Source organism: Solea senegalensis, linkage group LG11 (assembly GCF_019176455.1).
Source record: "Solea senegalensis isolate Sse05_10M linkage group LG11, IFAPA_SoseM_1, whole genome shotgun sequence".
NCBI classification, from domain to species: domain Eukaryota; kingdom Metazoa; phylum Chordata; class Actinopteri; order Pleuronectiformes; family Soleidae; genus Solea; species Solea senegalensis.
Genome location: NC_058031.1, coordinates 11,023,396 through 11,046,653, shown reverse-complemented (window position 1 = coordinate 11,046,653; position 23,258 = coordinate 11,023,396). Strand labels below are relative to the sequence as shown.

The window sequence follows — 23,258 nt, the reverse complement described above, 5'->3', positions numbered from 1 at the left end:
ACTTGTCAGATGATAGGACAGTGGCTAGATCTGCCAGTATCAGTGTCTTTGAGCTGAGGGCTAATCTCGCTGTCTGGGTGGGTGGGTTTAGACTTCGTCACTGAGCTGGATTAGACTACAAAGTAAAATCTGCATCACGTCTATCGTCTTTAAGTAGGATTTATGCTCAGGGTATTGTGAAGAACCACACCCTGACGCACAGGACAGGAAATGGGGTTAAACATGGCTAAAAAAATGACTACATTTAATGTTCTGGCTCAAGATAGAGTTTTAAATAAACAAATAATCACAGTCATCTTGATCTGTATAACATTTTTCCTGGCAAATTCAGTCTGCACTAAACATCTGTTACTTTTCCCGATAGTTTCTGATGGTGGCACCACAGCAACATAAAAAATTACAAATTTAATTTAAACTCAGTCGATTAGTTTGTGACGTGTAACCTTTTTTCAGCAGATAACTCAGTCGTGACAATATTTCCTTCTGTAACTTCCAAAAACTTTGACATTTTTGCAGTATTTATATCAAAATTTAAATGTGCAAAGATCCAAATTTGCCAAATAACCACACTTAAGCACCCGTTTCTTTTTAATTTTACGTGACAACATGATCAGTAATACAAAGATAACTGGCAATAATGTCACCTCCACTACCATAAATTTGCAATGTAACTTTGAGGTTTTTAATGTTCTAATTTAATTTGAAGCCAAAATTAAGAGTACATCAAACTGAAACCCTTAACTGAGCCAAATGAAATGCAAAATACTGCTGATGACTTCCCGCTCAGTATGTCTTAGTCTGCAAACCACAGCGTGACAAACAGCCTGCACGTGCTTCTGTGCATGTCGTTTTTTTCCCCCCACTTATTCTGAAAGTGAATGTTAATTCCACCAGTGACTTGTTCGCGACCTCAAATGACAACATTTATTTCATGTTGCTCTGATGTAGCCTCCATGCTGTTTGACACCGTTTCCATCCAGCTGAGCTGCATGATCTAAATCCTTCTTCTCGCTTTCCTCAAGCTCACACTAAATCCTCTCACCTCAGATGTTCCTGCAGATTTTTTGTCTCATTTGCTCAGTCATTTAAAAATGATTATTATTTCAAAATGTGTGTTCACATGCAGCATTCCTTCCATTTTCTCTTGCAGATAAGCTTATTATAATAGTTCAAAGATCGTGTTCATCCTTGGACAAGAAGGAGATAATCCACTTTTGATGTGCAGCCATACTGTCAGACAAACTGTGCGCCAGTCAAAAATCTAGGTTATTGTACTTGGCTGTGTTGCTTTGGCTCGAAACATATCAACTTAATGGGGGAAAGTATTAATAAAAGAGTCAAGTTCAACATTTTTGTTGCAAATTGTGAAAGCAGGCATGAAATAGTTTGCTTATTATTAAATTTGAACAGGACTCCTCATCAGTAATCACTGCTGCTGCTATTAGTTACACTAATACCGTCTGCCAAATCCTCACCAGCTAATGAACCACCGAGTAGGATTTCTGATGCAGAGTAAAACCCACTCACTGCCCCAACCTTTTCAACACGTCCTTTCCCAGTCCTGAGACGACAGAGATGATTTCGTTTTGTTCTGGCTAAAGGCAGAAAAGGGGGGCAAAGGAGAGGAGACAGAAGCTAGTGCATGCTGGGTGGTGCATGCTGGAATTGATTGATTTCATTTAAGTCTTCATTCGACTCCCGGCAACAGCGAGAAAGTAGGGTGAGTGTTTTGTCTTTTTCAGTAGAATATAGTGCTGGATAACTATTTATTGATTAGACTGCCAATATTATTGTTGTTCTTGATTTTTTTTAATGTCATACATTCCTTCAATCAAGATCTGCCCGGGTGTTACACAAAGACGGCTTAAACTAATTAATTAACTAACTTTAAAACTAATCTCAGTTTTTCCTAATTTTCTCTTTTGATCATATTAGATAAAGGCTGTTTGTCCCGAATATTGTAAGGTCTAAGAAGGCCCAGGAATAAGTTTTTATACATGACATGATCAATGTTATTTAAGTAAACAGGTTTAAAAAGGTTTACTAACAACTAGGTCACACATGCATATAGGCTATGTAAAGTTCTGGTGTCAAGAGTCAGTGTTAATTGGATTATGCAGACTCAGGAAAGCGCCTTCAAACAGTGTCACTTTCAGCCCTCAGTACATACACTAGGTTGAGAGAGAGCAGCGTTTACAAATGTAAGATACACTAAAAGAGACTTGACACACTATCTTGGGTGTTGACAAATAGTTTGTACTTTTTTTAAACTTCACTTTTTTAAACTGCCATCAGGGAGATAATCTGCAGAAGGAAACCAGGCTAAGGAAGTGAAAATAAGTTGGGGGCGTACAGTGTGAGCTGCACTCTGCTTCTGCTGTTTGTGCTGCTCCTTAAATTCCTTCCCTTATGTGAGCGTGTGCACATGCAAGAGCAGCCAAGACTATGTCTTGTCTGTACCCTCAGACATAAAATAAATACATATTTATGGCTCTGCTCGAGTTTTATTTAAAAGTGACTTTTGACTTTAGAACAGCAGGGTGCAGCATAGCACAACATAATTCTCTCTCCATTGTCAATATTGGTGCTTCACCAAATATAGAGCAGCACTGAGCCCATTCCGAAATAGATAGAAAGTCAATGTCAATAAATACATAATTACATTAAAATAATATGCAATATAGATGATACAGGTCAGCAGCTAAATATAAATAAAATAAACTTTATTTAAAATAAGATAGAAAAATATCATTATTATTAAAATAATAATGATATGATAAGACCCAAAATTACAATAGCGGCTCTTTAAGTGAAATCCATCTAGCATTTTTTTTTAGCACTCTCATTAACTTTTCTTTTTCTTGATGCAGCCATGGATATTGGTGGTTTGGAGACGGTAGTGGCAAACTCTGCCTACGTGTCCGCCCGTGGCAGCGTGGATGGAGCTGCAGCAGTCGCCATGCGCGACAAGAAGATGCGCGCCAGGCTGAAACTCCCACACATCAGAGACTGTGAACACATGAAGACGAGTGTAGACTCGGACTTTGACAGCATGTGTGTCAAACAACCCATCGGCAAGCGCCTCTTCCAGCAGTTTCTGGAGAGCGATGCAACCCATAAAAATGCTGGAGAGCTGTGGAAAGACATCGAAGACTACACCATATCCCAAGAGAAGGACAGAACGCAGAAGGCCCAGAAGATGGTCAACAAGTACTATGAGTCGGCCTCAAAGGGTTTTTGCAGCTTCCTCGAAGAGAAGGCCATCACTCGAGTTAAAGAAGACTTCAAGAATGTTCCTGGCGACCTGTTTAAAGAGAGCGAGCAGCAGCTGCTCAAACATCTGGAAAAGAAGGCCAAAGATGGCTTCAAGAACAGCATGCAATTCCTGCGTTATGTTCAGTTCAAATGGTTGGAGAGCCAGCATGTCGATGAGGAGTGGTTCACGGATTTCAGGGTCCTGGGTAAAGGGGGTTTTGGGGAAGTGTTTGCTTGCCAGGCTAAGGCGACAGGCAAAATGTATGCCAACAAGAAACTGGAGAAAAAGAGGCTTAAGAAACGCAAAGGCTACCAGGTAAAAGCCCTGATGCAGCATTTAATGTCACACCCACAGCCATTTATAGTGTCAAACAAGAGTTATAAGAGTGCATTGTGTTAGCGACCTCATCGTGACCTACAGCAGTACATAAGGAAGAAAGATTGCCCTGCCTACAGTTCAGTGCATGAAGCTCTCATGTACTGTAGATCTCACAAAGCAGCTCTGAAGCGCGCGCACACACACTCAGTTTACTCAAGTGAGGAATAATGCTTTTGCTTTAAATGTGCTGACTATGCCTGGAGGGACACACCTTTTCTTTTACCTTAATTTATATCGTAATACATTATGATGAACAACATTTTCAATCAAGATATGACATGTCTTGACCTTTACTAAAGTGAGTCCTCTTGCCTTTATTTAAACTCCTGACGATACAACGACCTGGATAACTCAGGAGTTTTCTATAAAACTTGTAATGCTATGGATAATGGAGGACGCACTCCATGGATAAAGAGGAGCTTTAATTAGGTGAAACATCTGTGAAGGTGGAGAGTAGGTTTGAAAAAAGCTTTACTTTCCTCATATTGTTGGACTAATCTTATATGATATGGTTTCTCTTTAGGGTGCAATCGTGGAGAAGCGCATCCTTGCAAAAGTTCACAGTCGCTTCATCGTGACACTGGCTTACGCTTTCCAGACCAAGACTGACCTCTGCCTAGTTATGACCATCATGAATGGCGGAGACCTCAGGTGTGCTGCGCCAACAACAGAACCAGCTTTTTTTTTTACACAGTCACAGTGAGATCTGAAGAGTGGCCTTGACACCATGTGCTATACTGTATTGTATTGTATTGTACATTAACAACATGGGAGTAGTGGCACCTCTTATCTCCACTAGTCAGTCTATATAGGACAGATACGCCCCACAGCTAACATACAGACTCACCTGAGTATTGTTCGCCTATTCTCTACTCTTCTTGACTTTACATAAGCGTCACAAAATATAATAATACCCAAACCTCTTCTCAAAGGTATCATATGTATAATGTGGATGAGAAAAATCCCGGCTTCAATGAGACCAGAGCATGTTTCTACACGGCTCAGATCATCTGTGGTGTGGAGCATCTTCACCAGCACAGAATCATCTACAGAGACTTGAAACCAGAGAATGTACTGCTCGATGATGCAGGTGGGTCACGGTCACCGAGGACATACTGATATTACAGCCCCACAGCATTGTCACAGTCCTATTTCATCACTGTTGGTCCTCACCCATGTGACATAGAAGATAACTAGTTAATAGGATGTTTGCACAGTAGGCTCATTCACCCATAGACTTTCAAATTGAGTTCTTTTTGAGAGCCGCCTCCAAGTCTTTTTGAGAGTCGCCTCCAAGTGGCTAACTGCTACTTCCATCCTACTTCCTAGGCTTCACCTTTCAAACCAGAAGACTACACTAATTCCTGCCTGTGGTCCCAATCTATTGCCCTTGGTCCTCACCCATGTGACATAGGAGTTAACAAGCTGTGGTCTTACTAGTTACTTACTTATACTTGTTGGCTTACAGAATTAGTGATCTTGGTGACCTCCTTGTCCAAAGTGGTTTAAAGTGAATAGTTTGTTGACTTTCTGAGGTGGTACTTAAAGTTATTTCATCTGCAGGACACGTCCGTCTGTCAGATTTGGGTCTGGCTGTTGAACTCCCACCAGGAAAAGACAAAACAACTGGATATGCTGGGACTCCAGGTGAGAGTACAAACCCAATATTTTAAATACTGGATGTGAATAAAAGTTAAACAAAACTGGCCAAGTACAGAGGAATTGTACCACCATGTTTTTTTTCTAAGCTATTTGAAATCATATTGTTGATAAATATAGGTTTCATGGCGCCGGAGCTGCTCCAGAAGAAGGAGTACGACTACTCTGTGGACTATTTTACGCTGGGAGTCACCCTGTATGAGATGATGGCTGCCAAAGGGCCCTTTAGAGTGAGAGGAGAGAAGGTACTTGAGTGAAGAGATTAAATATTTCCCAAGTTTTCCTTTTTGCTGAATCTCATTGGTGAACTGATAAATACAAAAAAACATTTTACTCTCTTCAGGTTGAGAATGAAGAGGTCGCTCGCAGGATTATCAATGATCCAGCCTCGTACACAGATAAATTCAGCAACAAATGCAAGGATATTTGTGAAGGCCTGTTGCATAAGGACCCAGCCAAACGTCTTGGGTTCAAAAATAATGAGTGCACAGAGCTCAAGAATCAGCCCTTCTTCAGTGAGATTAATTGGGGTCGCCTGGAAGCAGGTGGGTGCTATTTACACAACCACTCGCAAACAAAAATATGTTGATAATGCAAATGTTTTCACTATGGTTGGTTCATAAAAGTGGATGGTTTGCCAGCTGAAGCTAACCAGTGAGTAAAAATATACAGAATTGCCATCAGAGGCAACTCCACTGGTTGAACTTTGTTTGAATGGAAGTCTATGGGAAAATGAGAATACGTCTCACTTCATTTATAATTTATAAATAGACGAGTTAATGGTCTCAATCACTAGTTTCAGCTCTTCTTCAATAGAAAACAATGTTGATTTTGTCAATTATGTTCCCATTTAGAGGGAAATAGAAGATAAGTGGTATGCGAATTTACGGTTCAAAAAAGTGATATGGCACCACAATGGGAGTTCACTCTGCAACCAGTAGACTATGTCCATTTTTAGTGTTTACATAATTGTTTCCAAGGGTTTTCAAGCCTTTTAAAACACAAATAAACAATGTTCACCAGACCCCAGCTGATGTATGTCCTCTGTCTTTCTTCTAAAGGCATGCTACCTCCACCATTTGTCCCCGATCCCAAGATGGTCTACGCCAAAGACATCGACGATGTAGGAGTCTTCAGCTCAATCAAGGGCGTGGTCATAGACAACAAGGATACTGAGTTCTACAATGACTTTGCTTCAGGTAACATCCCAATCCCCTGGCAAGAGGAGATGATTGAGACTGGTGTGTTTGGAGAGCTGAATATCTGGGGAGAGAGCGGCAAGCTGCCCAATGATCTAGATCCAAACTATGTGGAAGCCAAGGGTGGAGGATGTGTGCTGCTTTAACTTAAGAGTAACAGATATCAACAGAGCAGAGAAAGGGATCTAAATTGAAACTCAATAAATGTAATATATGCTCATTTGGTGCCACTTACGATAAAAGAAATAAAATCTCATGAGTTGGGAACTCGCATTTGTTACCTCTCCAGGACCTTTTCTGGTAGAAACACTGCCTTCTCCTGGATCAGTTGTCGTCATGGGAACCAAAGCCTGGTCTCAATGGAGCAGACACTCATTTCTGAGGCTTTGGTTAAAGTTAAGCTTAAGAAAACTGGTTATGGTTAAGGTTAGGGATAAAGTTTTGCTTAGACTGTCTAAATGAATGGATGTCAATGCCATGTCCTTAGAATAGCTGTGCAAATCTGTGTGTGTGTGTGTGTGTGTGTGCATTTGATAAATTAGCCTAACCTTTAGCACAGGCGTGATCACCATCGGCATGATCACTCAATCATGACTGGACCAATTTAGTAAGACGTGTATTATATCTATATATATATACATATATATATACATATATTACATAAACACATATATATATATAAAATGTATATACCTCAATAGTGTATATATATATGTATACATATGTATGTATATGTATATATACATACATATACATATTAACTGTATATACCTCAATAGTCAAATGCATTTGTTAATTTGTAAATAAATGGTTGTTATTTATTTATGTAGATTATTACTGTAAAAGTGGCAGCATGCTGAAAAATATTGTTTAAATATTATATAATAATGTAAATATGTCTTTAGGCATCTGCTGCTGTAATTCTCCTGTATGTCATTATTTAAGTACATTTATTTTGTATAGAAAAAATGTTTATCTGATATTGGAAGCAATGAAATGTGTAAAGTTGTTAAAGTTTGATGATTTCAAATTGTAACAAACAATCTTTAAGTTATTACTAGACATTAGATGAGTTAAAAGCAATTAATAAACCCTTGCAAGGCACTCGTGTGTGTGTTGGTTCCTTTCCTTTTTGGCTTTAGGAGAAAATGTGAAGAATGATTTCACAAATGGAGGGAAAAAAAGGAAACGTTTAGTTTGGACACATGAAAAATCAAACACTAATAACAAGTATAACCACTTCTCCTAGCAGATCAGACTAAGCTCACATGTTCCAATTTTGCAGAAAATGACATGCACGTACATTTTCTCATTAATGAGGACTCATGCAGATTCATGCAGTGCAAAAGGACCCGCAATCAACAACACGCAGAATATCAATAGCAATCAGTGGTGATCTTTGGAACTTATCAAACCTAAATAGCATCATTGCATCTCATTAAGTGATTATTAACGCTTCAGTGGACTCAACCTGTCAGTGAACCTGTCTCGCTTTATGTGGAGTGCGTCCTCCTACTCACCTGCTAAGTCATGACGTGGCATAAAAAACCTGTTTATAACTCTTTTTGGCTCCACTTTTTGATGCTTTATTAGACATAAACAACAGTAGTATAGTATAGATGTAGCTTTATTATGTTAACAGTTAATTAATTGTGCATTAAAAGTGAATATTCCATATGTTTTCCACTTCAAAGTTTCTGCCAAACGATGAATCTTTGAGCTGTTTAATTAACTCAAGTTTAGTCAGGATAAACAAATACAACTTAACACTATACAATGACACCTGCTTCGGATGGTTATCTTCCTCAACATCATAATTAAACCCATATAAAAGTAATAAATAAATAAAAGAAAATCACAACACATTTGAGATCTAAACATTAACTTTCCCCCGAGGGAAGACCTGTCTGTTCAATGACCTCAGGTGATCTGATAACTGTCGGTGGAACTTGGGCCAGCAGCAGCAACGACAGAACAAAGTGTCAACACAACTGTATCTTTACACAGTCATCCATCATCACATTCCTGTCATCTGTCATGAACCAAACAAAAGGGGTTTTGCCCAGTTCAGGCAGGGGATCAAAAGTTAAAGTTAACAGCGTGAACGTTTACAATTCACTCCGAGGCAAATGAAAAAAATCCCATTAGCTGCAGCAGACACGATCATCTTCAGAGGAACATGTGGAAGTGCTCAATTTAAACCTACAGAGAGACCAACTGACAGACAATGGTGCGTGTCTGACTAAGAACATATCTTTTAAGTTGAGCGAGACAGAGTGACAGAGATCTACCTTACCATCATACTGATTAATAAGACCGAGTATTTAAGCAGTTACCTCATCGAAACTCTGTCTCATGCTCTGTTCAGTGTTGTACAAACATCACATTATTTAAACAGCTTTTACAGAATAGCATATTACTAAACCCGCACATGAATCATGATCTTAATTTAGCTCAGAGTTTGTTCTATTACATTACACTTTACATTATTAAAGTTGCCTTAAAGACAAGCTAAAGGCTGATTCATTTGATTTCCTGACCGCAGACATTGTTGCTGCTGTTCAAATCACAGTCATTTCTTCTCAAGAAAGTAACTTTCCGAGCATTTGTTGGGACAGAAAAAAAGTTCCCAGTCTTTCTTCCTCATACACACAGAAACTATAAGAGAAATGTCAGCAGTGCAAACACAGGCGACGATGACACGTTAATCAGTCATGGCAAATTACATTTATTCTAGAAAGTGTGGCTCAATTTCTCAAAACTCTAAACACAAACAGAAACTAGTTTGTCAAGAGCCAATGGAATACAGAACTCAAGACTGTGTTCTCTCTTTTGTCCATCCATTTCTACCACTTTATCTTCCACATAAGGGTCGCGGCGGGCTGGAGCCAATCCCAGTTGACATAGGGGGAGGGCAGGGTACACACTGGACAGATCTATGGTCCACTACAGAGCCAACTAACAGCCTCACACTCAATTTAGTGTGTTCAGTACTCCCAATCTGTTTTTGGACTGTGGAAGGAAGCTGGAGTACCTGGAGAATAACCCATGCAACCTTCTTATTTATAGAGCACATTTAAAAACACAGTTGGCCAAAGTGCTGCACAGTAACATTAACAGTAACATTAGAGTGAAGGGCCCTGTCCAATATTAAATGGCAACTCATTCCAGAGTTTGAGAGTCAAGGCTGTGAAACACCGCAGACCACCAGTTTTTAAGGAATTAAAACAAGTTTTATGATTTTTCAGCTTCTTAAATGTGAATATTTTCTGGATTCTTTGCTGCATACGACAAAGAAATCATTAAAACTGAATCATTTTTTGTTTTATGGACAAAACAAGACATTTGAGGTCATCGTCCATTCCAAGTTTGAGAAATATTTTCTGACATTTCATGGATCAACCGATTAATCGAGAAAATAATCCACAGATTAACCGATTATGAAAATAATCGTTAGTTGCAGCTCTAAAATAAATGTTTGGCTGTGTGTTCGTATCTATACAATTATAACACAACTTTGGGGAAAACTTTGCTCTTGTATTCGGTGTCGTTCTTGAGTTAAATGAATGTTAGGAGAAATACTTCACAGATTTGCATTTAGCTTTGTATTACTAGAATAGGGGTAGTATTAAATTGGTGACGTATTTCTTTAAGCACGTGGCCAAAATTCACAATTATTCAAGATAATAAATAACTGCAATTTTAACACTTGAAAATGTAATAACTTGTGTTTAATGTCCAAAAATGTTCTGAATTAGTGTTAAATGTAAAAACATATATATTTCATTTAACATTTTAAAGTGTATTATGTAGCAAAACTTCCCCCTATGTAACCACTATGAGAAACACTGGTGTAGTCAGTGCATGGATATGAAAAGTTAAGAAAAGAAATGTTTAGTTAACAAAGGTTAAGGCTTTTTTGATTGTCATTGCTGAAGTGATAGGCACGTGTTTGTTCTTCCTCTTGAGTTTGCACAGGTGCTGCATGCATGACTGGGACCGATTGGTAACAGGGTGTTGCATTTTGAATGTCAGTAGTTCTAGGTGAGCAACTGATGAAGTTAGTATATTTCAAGGAGAGTAATGAAGTAGTGCTTTTAGTTTGCAGTTTTGTAATAATTGAGTATTAGGGCCAACCTATAAGAAAGAAAAATTTAATCTGTTGCGAATAAACTCGAAATATTACAAGAATAAACTCGTAATATTACAAGAATAAACTCGTAATATTACAAGAATAAACTCGACTTAAAAAAGTCGTAACATTGGGAGAATGAAATAATTATTAATCAAGGAACGATGATCAGCTGCAACCTGCGACAAGATGAGAAACGCGGAGCATTTTGTGAACCATCTCATAATATTACGACTTTATTCTCGACAGATTATTATTTTATTTTTTTTGGCCCTAATACCTAATCGTGTGTATTTGTTTTTATTTTAAGGAGTATAAAATGAGGGGAAAACTGGTAACCAAATGGCATTTGCTTTGCTTTGCTTTGCTTTGCTTTGCTTTGCTTTGCATGTGGCTTAAGTTGAGAAATGCTGAACATTCCGAGCATCAGCTTGAGCATCAGCCGATCAAATTACGTTAACATTTAATGCTCTAACACTTCCGAGCCCGAATGGGAGAAGGTCCAATTACTAATGGGTTTTTTTGTTTTGTTTTTTTTTTTAAATATGCACTTAACCAATTTAAGTGAACTCTACCTTTAAGCTGGGAGGTCAACGGGGACGCAATTGAAAAAAAGGGCAGGGAAATAAAATATTAACAGACAAAAGACTGAGTTAAAGTCTGAGTGTCTGGTCAATATTGTAAGTATATGACAGTACTTTGAACTGCATGTCTGATTACAAGCAAATTCACATTTGATAAGATAAAGACTGTAAATTATGCTTTTGAAATTTCTCCTTAAATGAAAAACTGCTTAACTTAAACATTTTTTTGGGAGTCCCATTGGGAATGTTCACGCAGTGCAAAAAAAAACATACATTCCCTCTTAAATCATGCACATTTTGCACACATCTACATGTTACTTTATCCATCAAGACAAATCATTTAAGTATAAGCGCGTCCTCGAGCTATCTGGCCTTTGGCCAGTTTCTTTTTGTTGAAAGCACTGTAATAAGTCAACACAATTATTTCAATAGAATGAACAGTGTTAAATGGATTTGCTCCAACACATAAAAAAAAACCTATTTGCAAAGATCAAGAATTTCAATGCATCTTTTGTCCTGTCGCTGACTCGTTAATGCTTAACCAGCGCTAAAATAAACACTTTCTGCCTTCAATAAATCACCCACCAACCACTTTTTTTCACCCAGCTTTCAGTGATCGCTCTGCCCTCTCTTCAGCGTTGCCCGATAAGTGTTTGCTTGTCGAACCTGAAATCACCTCCCTGAAATCACAAGCTACCAACTCCTTAAAAAAGAATATGCCGACAAAGAGGACAAGATAAGAAATCCCCAAAAAGATGCACACAGAGCACACATCACTTTCACTCATTCACCAATTTAGCAAACTATTTTGTCCTGCATGTAGTGACAATACAGTTTTGCAATCACAGTGATCCTGTGAAGCATCTTAAAACTCTGCTACAAAAAATAGAAAAACCACATTAATTGTCTCCTGCAGTAGCTTCAATAGTGTGTCAGAGCCAGCGGAGCCAGCAGTGACTTCAGCCCTGAATCTGAATCTGTGATAACTGTTTTACAACAGATTATCTCCACTGACAATCAAAAGAGAGGGAAAAAAACAAAAAAAAAACCTCCTTGTATGCTCACATTTCTATGGTAAAATGCCTGACACATGAAATGCCATCAATTTTGGGCGGGAATAGCAGACTAGTAATGTAGCTACAGCCAACAAATCAATGCTCAAATTAGTCCAGGTTTGCATGCATGAGGAAAAAAAAAATCCTGAGTCAGTCCTCACACTCCCCAAAATGTATATCAGCCACAGAGGCTGCAAACAGGGCACAGAGGCAATACCTATTTGGTATTGATAGTTATAGAAGACTACTTCTCAAGATGAAGTGGGTCATTGAGGTTACAGCACTTTTTCTTGGTTTTGCAAGCTGGGTACTGGTTTTTGTAGCACTGGAAGACCAGTACTGGAAAGAATCCACCACGGATGGCAGCGTTATCACAACCTCCACAATCTATGAAAACCTGTGGATGTCTTGTGCCAGTGATTCAACGGGGATCTATAATTGCTGGGACTTTCAATCACTTTTAGCTCTTCCAGGTAAGTGGAAATAAAAGGAGTTGTAATTATCTAATGGCCTATTAATGGTGATGTCATAGTCAGGCATTACAAGATCTTTTTGAGTAGGTTTTCCAGTTTTTTCCCTGATGATTCAGCTGTATGTTATAGCTGAGTTTGCATTTTATAATCTGTAATGTCACACTAGTGAGACAGCTTTATGTTCTTTCACTGAATGCAGCACACTAAATTATTGCATAGCCCCGGCAGATAATCCTTGCTTTACTAAATGAAAAATAAATCATTCAATTAAAGATAAATATGAAATTTATCTGCATATAATTTCCAAGGCTGGTGCTCTAATCTCCAAGTCATTTTTATATTAAAAACTGTACAACAGCTCTTTAAAATGTGTAACATTTAGTTTTTTCATTCTGTGGAAGAGTAATTTGTAAGACGCAAACTAAGACTATGGTCACAATAAAGTACCCCATAAAGCAGTTTAATTACAGGGCAATAAGATAATGGTTTGATTTCATGAAGTGTTTCCTTTGTCTCTGTGTCATTGAACTTTATTCAATACATGTTGGACGTCCATTTAAGCTTATTGAATGTTAAATGTTGAACCTAAGTGATTGAGTCGAAGCGCTGCATTTTTTTAGTTGATAATTTAAGAAGACTTTCCTGAATTTACATTTAAATATGCCTATAAGGTGCCTTGTCTAATCAAATATCCACTCATTTGCATCAAAATTTCCTGTTGTCCACTACTAATGGTGAAAAATGTCCAAGCGTTTGAGCGTTAAACATATATCTATAGATATACATATATATCTATATATGTGTATATATATATATATATACATACATATATATCTATATATGTGTATATATATATATATATATATATATATATATACATATATCTCTATATTCATATAGATATATATATATATATAGATATATATATACATTTTACGTTAGAGGTTAAAACCAATTCTGGGACTCGATCCGATACTGGTCAAAATCTCTTGATTGGATATCAGACAAAAATGTAAAATCTGATACAATTAGAGCTGCAACAACCGATTATTTTCATAATCGATTAATCTGTTGATTATTTTCTCAATTAATCGATTAATCGTTTGGTCCATAAAATATCAGAAAACCTTGAAAAACGTTGATCGGTGTTCGTCAAACCTGGAAATGATAAGGTTCTCGTTTTGCCCACAAACCAAAATGATTCACTTTTAATGATTTCTTTGTTATCCAGAGCAAAGAAATGAAGAAAATATTCACATTTAAGAAGCTTAAACAATCAGAAATCTTGTTTTAATCATGAAAAAAACTTTGAACCGATTATCGATTATCAAAATGGTTGTCGATTAATCAATTAATTGTTTCAGCTCTAGATACAATACATAAATCCTATATATCACATGCTTCACTATGCACAGACTGTAAAAATGTAAATAAAAAATCGCTATCTGAATCTGTATCGATGACTGTGTGGGACTAATATCGGTATCGGTAGATACTCAAGTTTGTGATATCAGTATCTGTATCGGACACAAAAGTGGTATCGTCCCATCCCTAGTTAAAACCATATGGACTAGAGTTAAGTTTTAAGGCAAATGTTTCTTTTTGTCTGTGTGACCAAAAGGCCACAGTGGAGCTTTATCTCCATGGCGACAAAAGGGCGAGAATGACCAACTCTATATTTGTTAACAAATGAAAGAAAAAGGTGTTGGGGCTCATATGTCAGATAAGCAGACCGGTCATCTGTGGGTCAGTACGTATAGATGCACTGTCACCCTCAGATTCAGGGTGAAGGAGCCAGAACGTGACTTGGAGCCCATCAATTACACTCTGATATCATTGACATCGTGTTCAAAGGTAAATGATAAAAGATGACAAATGGCTTGAGGTCGATGAACATTCGTAAGTAGGTTTGAAGGTTGGACTTCACCTCTCACTGTTGTCCCTCAGGTTAGGCAAACATTTGGAGCCTTTGAAAATGTTTCAAAAGAGTTGAGAATAATAGGGGAAAATCATAAGTGGGCTTTTGGACATTAATCATTGATTAGTTGTTTTCTATACTATCTTAGCACTGGGGTTACAAGTAAACTGGTCTGGCACACTGAAGCTGTGGGGCTAACAAAACCACACGTTTGTGCAGGTAGATAGCTCGGAGAGTTAGCGTTTATATAACATTTTTCTTTTTCTGGATAAGTCTGCGCGGTTTGGACAGAAGAAGCAAGGAAATATGAATCCGATAGTGGAAGCATTTGCCTTCTTCCTGGGCTTTCTGGCCTGGATAATGGTTGGGATTGCCCTTCCTAATCGATACTGGAGGGTTTCTTCAGTGGACGGTAATGTTATCACAACGTCCACCATCTATGAAAACCTTTGGATGTCCTGTGCAACGGACTCTACGGGAGTTCACAACTGCCGGGATTTTCCATCTCTGCTGGCACTTGATGGTATGTGGTCAACGTGTGAAGAATCGATGAGAGATTTTCAGACCTCACAAAGGTCAAGGAAAAACTCTCTCATTTTAACTCTAAAACCTTTAAAGCCTTTAAAGCAGTGGCATCGTCATGGGATTTGTTTTGTTTTTATGCCGTACAAATAGGCACTTCTTACGAGCCTCGTGTATTTCGGAGGAGCACACCGATCAAGTGATGTTCTATCGTCTTTTCCACATCGACTCAGTTTAAACCTTACCCTGGATTTGCCCTCAGGAGCCTTTACTGTACTTGTTATGATCTGTATGGTAATATACCATAGGACATGACCAGATAAAAGAGGGTAATTAGGCACAGCCTCAGTGAAAGCCGACAAATACAGACTCGTAAAATAATAAATGTCTAATTTGTATTTGAAGAACTGATGTTGATAAAACTACCGTCTTGTTCAAGTGTCAGGATTAAGGTTTAAGATTTTCTCTAATGGCTTTGTTGTGCATGAAACACTTTATTGTCACTGTACACAATCCACAATCTCTTTAGTTAGCACTCTTAGGACTGCTTTGTCCTCATCTCCAAACAGGAAGAAAGTTTTTAAAGTTCCAACATACATCATTTTTTTGCTGAAGCTGAAGCTGAGTTCAAACGTTAGTCAGGATTCAAACTGCTTCTTCTCCGCTTTAGGCAATCGACACTCCATTTCACTGAAACTGACTTACATTGCCGCCTTCGTCAGGTGTTGTTTTCTAAGTGTTATACGTGTGTACGTGACTTGAATCTTGGTACATTGTCGTGTTTGTTTTCTATGTTTGCTCACAGGCTTCATTCAGGCTGCCCGAGCTCTGATGATCTCAGCCATTGTGTTCGGGACGTTTGGGCTCTTGGCAACACTCGTAGGGATGCAGTGCTCGAAAATAGGAGGAGAGAACTACGTCCTGAAGGGGAGAATCGCTGCAATCGGAGGAGTGTTCTTCTTACTGCAAGGTACAGACTGTACAGATGGAAATGTGGCCAAAACTAAGTTTAAGTTTGAAAACTTGTCCCGTTGCCAAAGCCGAGCTGAGCAGTTCAAAAGTATTATGTCACGTCGAGTTAAACCACACCTTTGCAGAGAACACCTGGGGAGGTAAACATGTTGGATATTCAAACTGTTTGCAGTTGACAAGCTATCAGAAAATGGACCACGGGTTCAAAAAGGTTATCCTTACTCTAACAAACCTGCTGATAGACAACAGTGCACCTTCTCCAAAGGTCTGTGGATTGAAAGAAAAGGTCACACTATGTAAAATAAAGACATCTCTGTCTCAGCAACATAAAAATCTGCTGCTCATCAAGATCTTTGTAGACGACAGGGTTTAATGGTCTTTTTTTCTATTCCTTTGTTTTGTTTTCAAAGGTTTTCAATGATTTGATAGCATTTTTTTTGTTTTCCATATGCACTAATTGGGTTTGTACACCATTATGTCATTGTATTCTAAACAATTTAGGGCTGCGAGAATTATTAAATTAATACTCAATTACTAAATTAACTATTTTGATAATTGATTATTCTGTTTTGATTTTTCATAAATATGAACATTTTCTGGATTCTTTGCTCCTTCTGACAAAGAAATCATTAAAACTCAAGAATTTTGGTTTGTGGACAAAATAAGACGTATGAGAACATCATCGTTTCGAGATTTGGCAAACACCGATCAACATTTTTCCACATTTTCTGACATTTTATGGACCAAAAAAAATAAATCGTTAGATGCAGCCCTAATACAATCAGAGCTGAAGCTTTCTATTCTATCTTTTCTCTCTGGATCCACAATATATTACACCCTAACACAATACATCTATAATAATTATTAACATTATCTTGACTTTATTGTAATTTAATCTGAGGCAGTTTACATTTCATTGCTGTATGTTTCTTTTATTTGTTAGTCTAAACAAACAGGCTGATTCATGCAGTCATTATAGGAGGGGCCTAAAATTAACCCTGTCTTCATTCATCACAGTCAACTCTTTAAGGCCAATTGTTTTGGCCTTATCAATAGCCCTACATGCTTCAGTTTACTTAAAGAATATTAGCTTTTGAACTGACACTTTCTTTTGTGTTTTGTAGGGCTTTGCACCATGATTGCTGTGTCCTGGTATGCAGCCAATATCACGCAACAGTTCTTTGACCAGTTTTATCCAGGGACGAAGTGAGTCAACACAATCTGCTCCAATGTCGTATTGATTTTAAATGACGTAGAACAAACAGATGCTTTTGGTATTAGTTTGTTTGTTTGTTTGCTTTTAAAAAGGAGAATCTAAATGTCAACACTGTGTGAATGTCACAGGTATGAGATTGGAGAGGGCCTGTACATCGGCTGGTCCTCAGCCACACTCGCCATTTGCGGAGGTTCGTGTCTGCTGTGCGCTTGTAAAATGGAATCATCCGAGGAAAAAATGTGAGTACCGGTGTTAATCCACTCTTGAGTATCGGTGTATATTCTAAACAAAAGCATGTTGTTTTTATGTTGTAGACAATATCCATACCAACCAGGCCCCAGAGGACACATGCTGTCAACTGTGGCGACATCTCACACTGCGCCAAGCAACTATGGAAGGAATGCTTATGTCTAGAGCTGCAATTAACACTTATTTTCATGATCACTTAATCCGTCATTCATTTTTCTTGATTTAGTTTTGTCCACAAACTGAACATTTTCAGTTTTGATGGAAACATATACATTTAAAAACCTTGTTTTAATTTAAAAATAAATAAATAAAATCAATTGTCAAAATAGCGAGAGATTAATTAAGTAAATAGGCATTACACCAGGCGGCTATTAAAAGCATCAACTCTTCTGACTGGATGAAGATTTTATAATTTAACACACTGCAATAATCTTGACTGGATATTGGGACTGATTGGATTCCTCAGCTCTAAATATCCTTTCTACTTTATGTGTTATTTGTTTTTATGTTATATATAGTGTGGAAATGGCTTCATTATTCCATACACATGTACAGTGGGCTCTCCTTTCATACTCATCTATGTGTATTATTAACTGTGTTCAAGTTTCAAGAGTGTTGTAACTGTTTGTTTAAATGTACCCTGCAAGAAATTTCTGCCCAAGAAAAATACTTATACTTAATAGTAACCCCAGAATGACTTGGGATATAAAGACATTATTGACCTGATCAACAAGGAAACAACTTTCTTTAGTGGAGATTTTTTTAAATGTATATTCACAATAAGGCGTAAATCTTCTGTGACTTCTGTGTCGTTGTCATACAATGAGTTTGCGTCTTAGGTTTCACCAGTTTGATTTTGTTTTCCTCTGAACCCGAATGAAACAATACCAGGGTTGAAACAAATGTAAGTTCTGTACATTATTATCTTTTTTATACGCTTGTAATTCAAATGTAATGTCACAGGGGTTTTCATATGGGTGACTTTGTGAGTCATTTTCACAAACGGTTTGCACTACAGATTAGAAAGGGATGACTAGAGATGTTTCAATAAAGGAGTTTTGGGTTACAAAGGTTGTTGCATGTCATCCTTTCCTTTAACTTAATTTACCATCAGGGAATTTAACGTGAAGTTTAAGACCATTTACATTTCCCAGTATGCAGTAACATTGATATTAATTAATTTAACTAATTTTTAATTAACATTTAAGTAAATCCAGCTTTCCCTTGTCTACACTACCGTATATTGCTCATCACAGACTAATCACAGTCTAGATCATGCTGAATCAAAATGTGTATCATAAAAAAAAGTGTGCCACCTGCTGGAAAGAAATCATAACACATCTGGGATTTAACTGCACTTGAGAAGCCTGTCAAAGTCCATTTCCATTTAAACATCAAGAGGCAAAATATGCTGGCAAATAATGTCACATCTTGTGTGTATTTCTACTCAAATTTAAAAAAAACACTAAGTAAGTATGATTTTTAACTACAACAAATCACTAGTGAATCTATTTGTGACATTTCCTACATAGGAAGGACCAAAAACAACCATACAATAAAACCCAGCTGGATCCAAGTGGAATTTTTGATTTAGAACAAAGATTTGTGTGATAATAAATAGTCCAATTAGAAAGCAATCTAAAGCTTTTTTATTTGAAATATATAGGTCTATACAGTATATCATGATATATTCATGGATGAAACTGGACACAACATTGATCACCCAGTGGAGCTAAATTACGAACAGACCATGTTTTACAAATAACCAATAATTCACAGAGAACAGAGAACGCTGTTCTTTGCAAATATAAAACACCATTCACAAACTAAAGCATTCATTTCTTTCATATATAGATAATAATAGTTTCAAGCACTTGCAGGAAATGTTTTTTGAAATGTTGTTTGTCTCTCATGTAAGTTTTATCTTTGAAAAACAAAAATGCATTTGTTTATGAATGATAGTTTATATTTACAAAGTCCACAAGGTCACTTTGTGAATCGCTGGACATTTTGTTAAACATTATATTCTTGGTTTTGGCAATGATTCAGCTCCATGACCCCAGTGACCGGCAGTATGCCACTGAAACCCATTCAAGAAAAAACACTAATCTTTAGGTGCATCATTTGCTAAGTTATCAAGGCTTTGTCCGTCAAATCGTATTAAGTGCCAGCCTTCAGCGGCAGTGAGGTCCTGAGCTCCTTTAGCAGCATAGAAATCTCGAGAAGGAGTATTCCAGTTCAACACAGACAACTGCAAGCGTGCACACTGCATCTTTTTCGCCACCTGAGCAAACAAAACAGGCCTTGAGTTAATCATGCACCACTACCTCTCCATCACACTGGGCAGATGGTCTTTGCACAACAATCCAATGAAAATAAATTGTAAATGTACATTTGCATCCCTTTTACGCACTGCAGCAACGCAATAACTGGCTACCTGTTTTGACAGAAGACATCACGTCACCCTAATCCCGGCTTCTCTCCACCTGTGCAATTTAGAATTGATTTGCTGATCACAATTAAAGCTTGTGAACTCCGTAGCAGAAATGTTGAGTCATATGAGCCATCTTTGCGACCATGGAAAGGAAAACCAGCTTTGCTTCCTTTTGACTTGTCTGACTGTTTTTCTTGTTTATTTTGACAAGTGGTGATTTGATTTTTCGTCATTCTGTTGTCTTGTCCCCAAGTATCCTGTTATTGTTTTTTGATTTGTAGGGGTGGGTCAAAATACCGATTTAGTGATATATCATCGTCCTACCTTGTGCAATACGATAATCCATACTTGGGCAGAAGTTACCTGGCCGAAGAAGAAGGAAGATCAGAGATCCCCCATCCACGTTCTTTATGACTATGCACTTTCTTATCTATGTTGTGAATAAATAGGGAAATCCTGAACTTTTAACTTTTCACATGTGTTTTGTTTTCTTCAATTAGACAGATATCGTGATGTATCTCTATACGATTATCTTGTAATAAATTGATTATCACAAAATCATTGTATCGTGAGATACGCAGTGATTCCCACCCCTATTGCTTTGTGTGTAAATGTGCTTATGTTAACCTGACCATTTAAAAGTGCTGCTTAAATAAAATTATAATATATTATTCCTAATTAGGCTTCCAAAAAGCAACCAAAATTATGAATACTTGAGAAATGCTATACATATTAAAAATAATATGTATAGCAGAATTCTAGCAACAAGTTGAACAGGAATGATTAATGTACAGGCTTTTGTTGATTTGTTTCACAGAGGTTAATATGTTATTGCATTTACTGCCTCATAAGAACAGTGCGTCCTGCATTAAACTGAATTCTTGCTCGACTCCTCACTTACTGACACATTTCTGAACATGTACCTAATAAAACATCCTTACCTCAGCAACTTTGCTCAGTATACTTATGCCTATGCCACGTCCTGTAGAGAATACGGAAAAATCACATGTTTGGGACACATAAGGAAAAGATTACAAAAGAAAACAAAATGTATAGATATTGTTGAAGTTTTCTTGAGAAGACTTTTTACCTCGGAATTCTGGCATCACATACAGATCCTCCAAATGTAATGCCCGCCCCCTCCAGGTACTGTAAGTGTAAAAGTAAAGTCCATATCCGACAACTGTGAATCCTACATGGAGAGAAGACAAACATTGCGATTGTGATATGAGAAGAAATAGTAATTTATACATAATTATCCTCAGTTTCAATTCAACAATAATAATAATTTTTCAGTAATTTGACACACATTTTGGTCTGGAAAACCTTTTAAACTAATATTACTTTCTATCAATCAAAAAATACTTCAGTAGCTAAGCAACAATTATGATTTAATTCCCACAAACAACAACTGTTCACAATGATTTGGTGGGCAAAGACATTCCATTTTAAGTGTAAGACTGCTGCTATATTTTTATGACTTCAACAAAAAGGCTTTGACATTCACATTTTACCTTCTTTGGATTTATGCTCCTCAGGTACTTCTGCCACGAGGCACCCAAACAGTGGATTCTCACAGAAACCACTGCTCTCCAGTTCTGAAATAAAACAGACGTAAATGATACCTACATCTTTCCATTAGACGCTACATTAGTATTCACCAGCACCCAACATTATGAATACTTGAGATACTTAAAAATAATATGTATAGCAGTATTCTAGCAACAAGTTGAACAGGAATGATTAATGTACAGGCTTTTGTTGATTTGTTTCACAGAGGTTGATATGTTATTGCATTTACTGCCTCATAAGAACAGTGCGTCCTGCATCAAACTGAATTCTTGCTCGACTCCTCACTTACTGACACATTTCTGAACATGTAAAAATAAAAAAACATTATTTGCAGAGGACATATTGACTGGTTTTAATGTCCCACAGCCCAAATATGTGCATATACACATGTTAATAGAACATTAATATTACAAACTACAATATTAGGACACATAAATCTCAGAGTGTCTGCTGTTTGTTAATGGTCTGCACTGGAACAATGTGCTTTAGTGTCAGTGATACAGCAGTTTAGTGTAACAGTACCTTCATGCGATATTTTCACTTGGTCTGGCATTTTTTCAAAAACTGCTAACTCCTGAGGGGGGGAACGAAAATATATACATATAAATTATAGCAAAGGAAATAAAAAAATGTTTAAAAAGTTCAAATATTTCACTGTGAAGCAGAGAACATTGAGGAACACGTTAATTAACTTAGTTAATTACTTTTGAAACTCCATGAACACAATGAAAACGTGCACATAAACATAAAATTGTCCACTTTCACAATAACAGTTTGAACATACACATTAAAGACACGTATGTACTCACCGTTATCATTCGGAATATTTCTTTACAGTCTTCTTTAGTTGCAGCCCGTATTTTAAACGCCATGTTCAACGTAGAAACGGGGGAAATATCAAAACTACTGTCAACACTTGTCACACAACGTCCGTAGTTCTCACGCGAACTGGTCTTCTTGTCATCCAGCTGTATTGCACATTACCGCCCTCTTACGGTACGGAGTGTAAATTACACAATTGACCATGGAATTTCACACATCACAGAAACAAAAACACATTCACAAACATATGCAACTCTTAAATTAAGGATAACTCACTGTATGTGCCCTGTTGTAGTCCACATTCCAAGTAAGACTCAACGGTTATTATTGATAATTAGAAATAAATTATGTTTCAGTATTGATAAAGCTAACAACAACTTATATTGTTACATAGTCCATACATAGTATAAAAATAATAATACTCAACATGGACACACTCACACGTTCACAAATCTGTAAAGCTCTTAGATTAAGAGTAACATACAGTTTCAATATCTAATTTAATCTAATTTAATGGCTACACACATCTCCCATTTACGTATATGTACACAAATCTTGTCTTCATTGTGAGGAAAGTTCATGACCCTTGGTCATGAACTTTTTGCTCATATTATTTATCATAAACATACAGTAGATTCATTGGTAATTGTAATCCAGGGATTAGAAGATGTTGCTATTGTAGACTGAGCTACACCAAGGTCTGCGCTCAGAGAAAGCTATTGTGTGTGTTGTTCATTCCTTGCCAGTAAACATAGATAATGATGAACACGGAGAGAATTATTCAAGAGATAATTTGTGTCTTCCTACCTCAATAAAA

The 23,258-nt window shown here is 37.2% G+C and overlaps 3 protein-coding genes across 4 annotated transcripts; 2 read left to right on the top strand and 1 right to left on the bottom strand.

The window, feature by feature from the left end:
- The first annotated feature begins 1,460 nt into the window (after nt 1-1,460).
- Nucleotides 1,461-7,596, top strand: grk1b (G protein-coupled receptor kinase 1 b). The gene is made up of 8 exons (XM_044039289.1): nt 1,461-1,720; nt 2,871-3,571; nt 4,158-4,285; nt 4,567-4,724; nt 5,198-5,281; nt 5,414-5,538; nt 5,637-5,838; nt 6,355-7,596. Exons 2-8 carry the CDS (start codon nt 2,873-2,875, stop codon nt 6,636-6,638), a joined length of 1,680 nt encoding a protein of 559 aa, XP_043895224.1. The 5' UTR covers nt 1,461-1,720; nt 2,871-2,872; the 3' UTR covers nt 6,639-7,596.
- Nucleotides 7,597-12,285: 4,689 nt separating this feature from the next.
- On the top strand, nt 12,286-17,889 carry LOC122777860 (claudin-15-like). 2 transcript variants are annotated; one of them, XM_044039366.1, is made up of 5 exons: nt 12,286-12,736; nt 15,982-16,146; nt 17,273-17,354; nt 17,493-17,603; nt 17,679-17,889. In XM_044039366.1, the coding sequence occupies exons 1-5, from the start codon at nt 12,391-12,393 to the stop codon at nt 17,776-17,778; spliced, it is 804 nt and encodes a 267-aa protein (XP_043895301.1). In that variant the 5' UTR covers nt 12,286-12,390; the 3' UTR covers nt 17,779-17,889. The 2 variants fall into 2 exon arrangements, with proteins under 2 accessions (XP_043895301.1, XP_043895302.1); XM_044039367.1 differs by lacking the exon at nt 12,286-12,736 and adding an exon at nt 14,812-15,177.
- A 629-nt stretch (nt 17,890-18,518) lies between these two features.
- sat2b (spermidine/spermine N1-acetyltransferase family member 2b) lies at nt 18,519-22,562 on the bottom strand. The gene is made up of 6 exons (XM_044039368.1): nt 22,429-22,562; nt 22,142-22,193; nt 21,562-21,645; nt 21,138-21,239; nt 20,989-21,029; nt 18,519-19,897 (listed from the first exon to the last, which is right to left on the bottom strand). The coding sequence occupies exons 1-6, from the start codon at nt 22,489-22,491 to the stop codon at nt 19,718-19,720; spliced, it is 522 nt and encodes a 173-aa protein (XP_043895303.1). The 5' UTR covers nt 22,492-22,562; the 3' UTR covers nt 18,519-19,717.
- Between the last annotated feature and the right edge of the window lie 696 nt (nt 22,563-23,258).

Bases quoted from the DNA above. Each gene is read 5' to 3' on its own strand.
- grk1b (XM_044039289.1), top strand. From the start codon at position 2,873: ATGGATATTGGTGGTTTGGAGACGGTAGTGGCAAACTCTGCCTACGTG. The intron at 3,572-4,157 runs GTAAAAGCCCTG...GTTTCTCTTTAG, and splicing joins AGAAACGCAAAGGCTACCAG to GGTGCAATCGTGGAGAAGCG. The intron at 4,286-4,566 runs GTGTGCTGCGCC...CTCTTCTCAAAG, and splicing joins ATGAATGGCGGAGACCTCAG to GTATCATATGTATAATGTGG.
- LOC122777860 (XM_044039366.1), top strand. From the start codon at position 12,391: ATGAGGAAAAAAAAAATCCTGAGTCAGTCCTCACACTCCCCAAAATGT. The intron at 17,355-17,492 runs GTGAGTCAACAC...TGAATGTCACAG, and splicing joins CAGTTTTATCCAGGGACGAA to GTATGAGATTGGAGAGGGCC. The intron at 17,604-17,678 runs GTGAGTACCGGT...TTTATGTTGTAG, and splicing joins GAATCATCCGAGGAAAAAAT to ACAATATCCATACCAACCAG.
- sat2b (XM_044039368.1), bottom strand. From the start codon at position 22,491: ATGGCGTTTAAAATACGGGCTGCAACTAAAGAAGACTGTAAAGAAATA. The intron at 22,194-22,428 runs GTGAGTACATAC...TCCCCCCCTCAG, and splicing joins AAATATTCCGAATGATAACG to GAGTTAGCAGTTTTTGAAAA. The intron at 21,646-22,141 runs GTACTGTTACAC...GTTTTATTTCAG, and splicing joins AGTGAAAATATCGCATGAAG to AACTGGAGAGCAGTGGTTTC.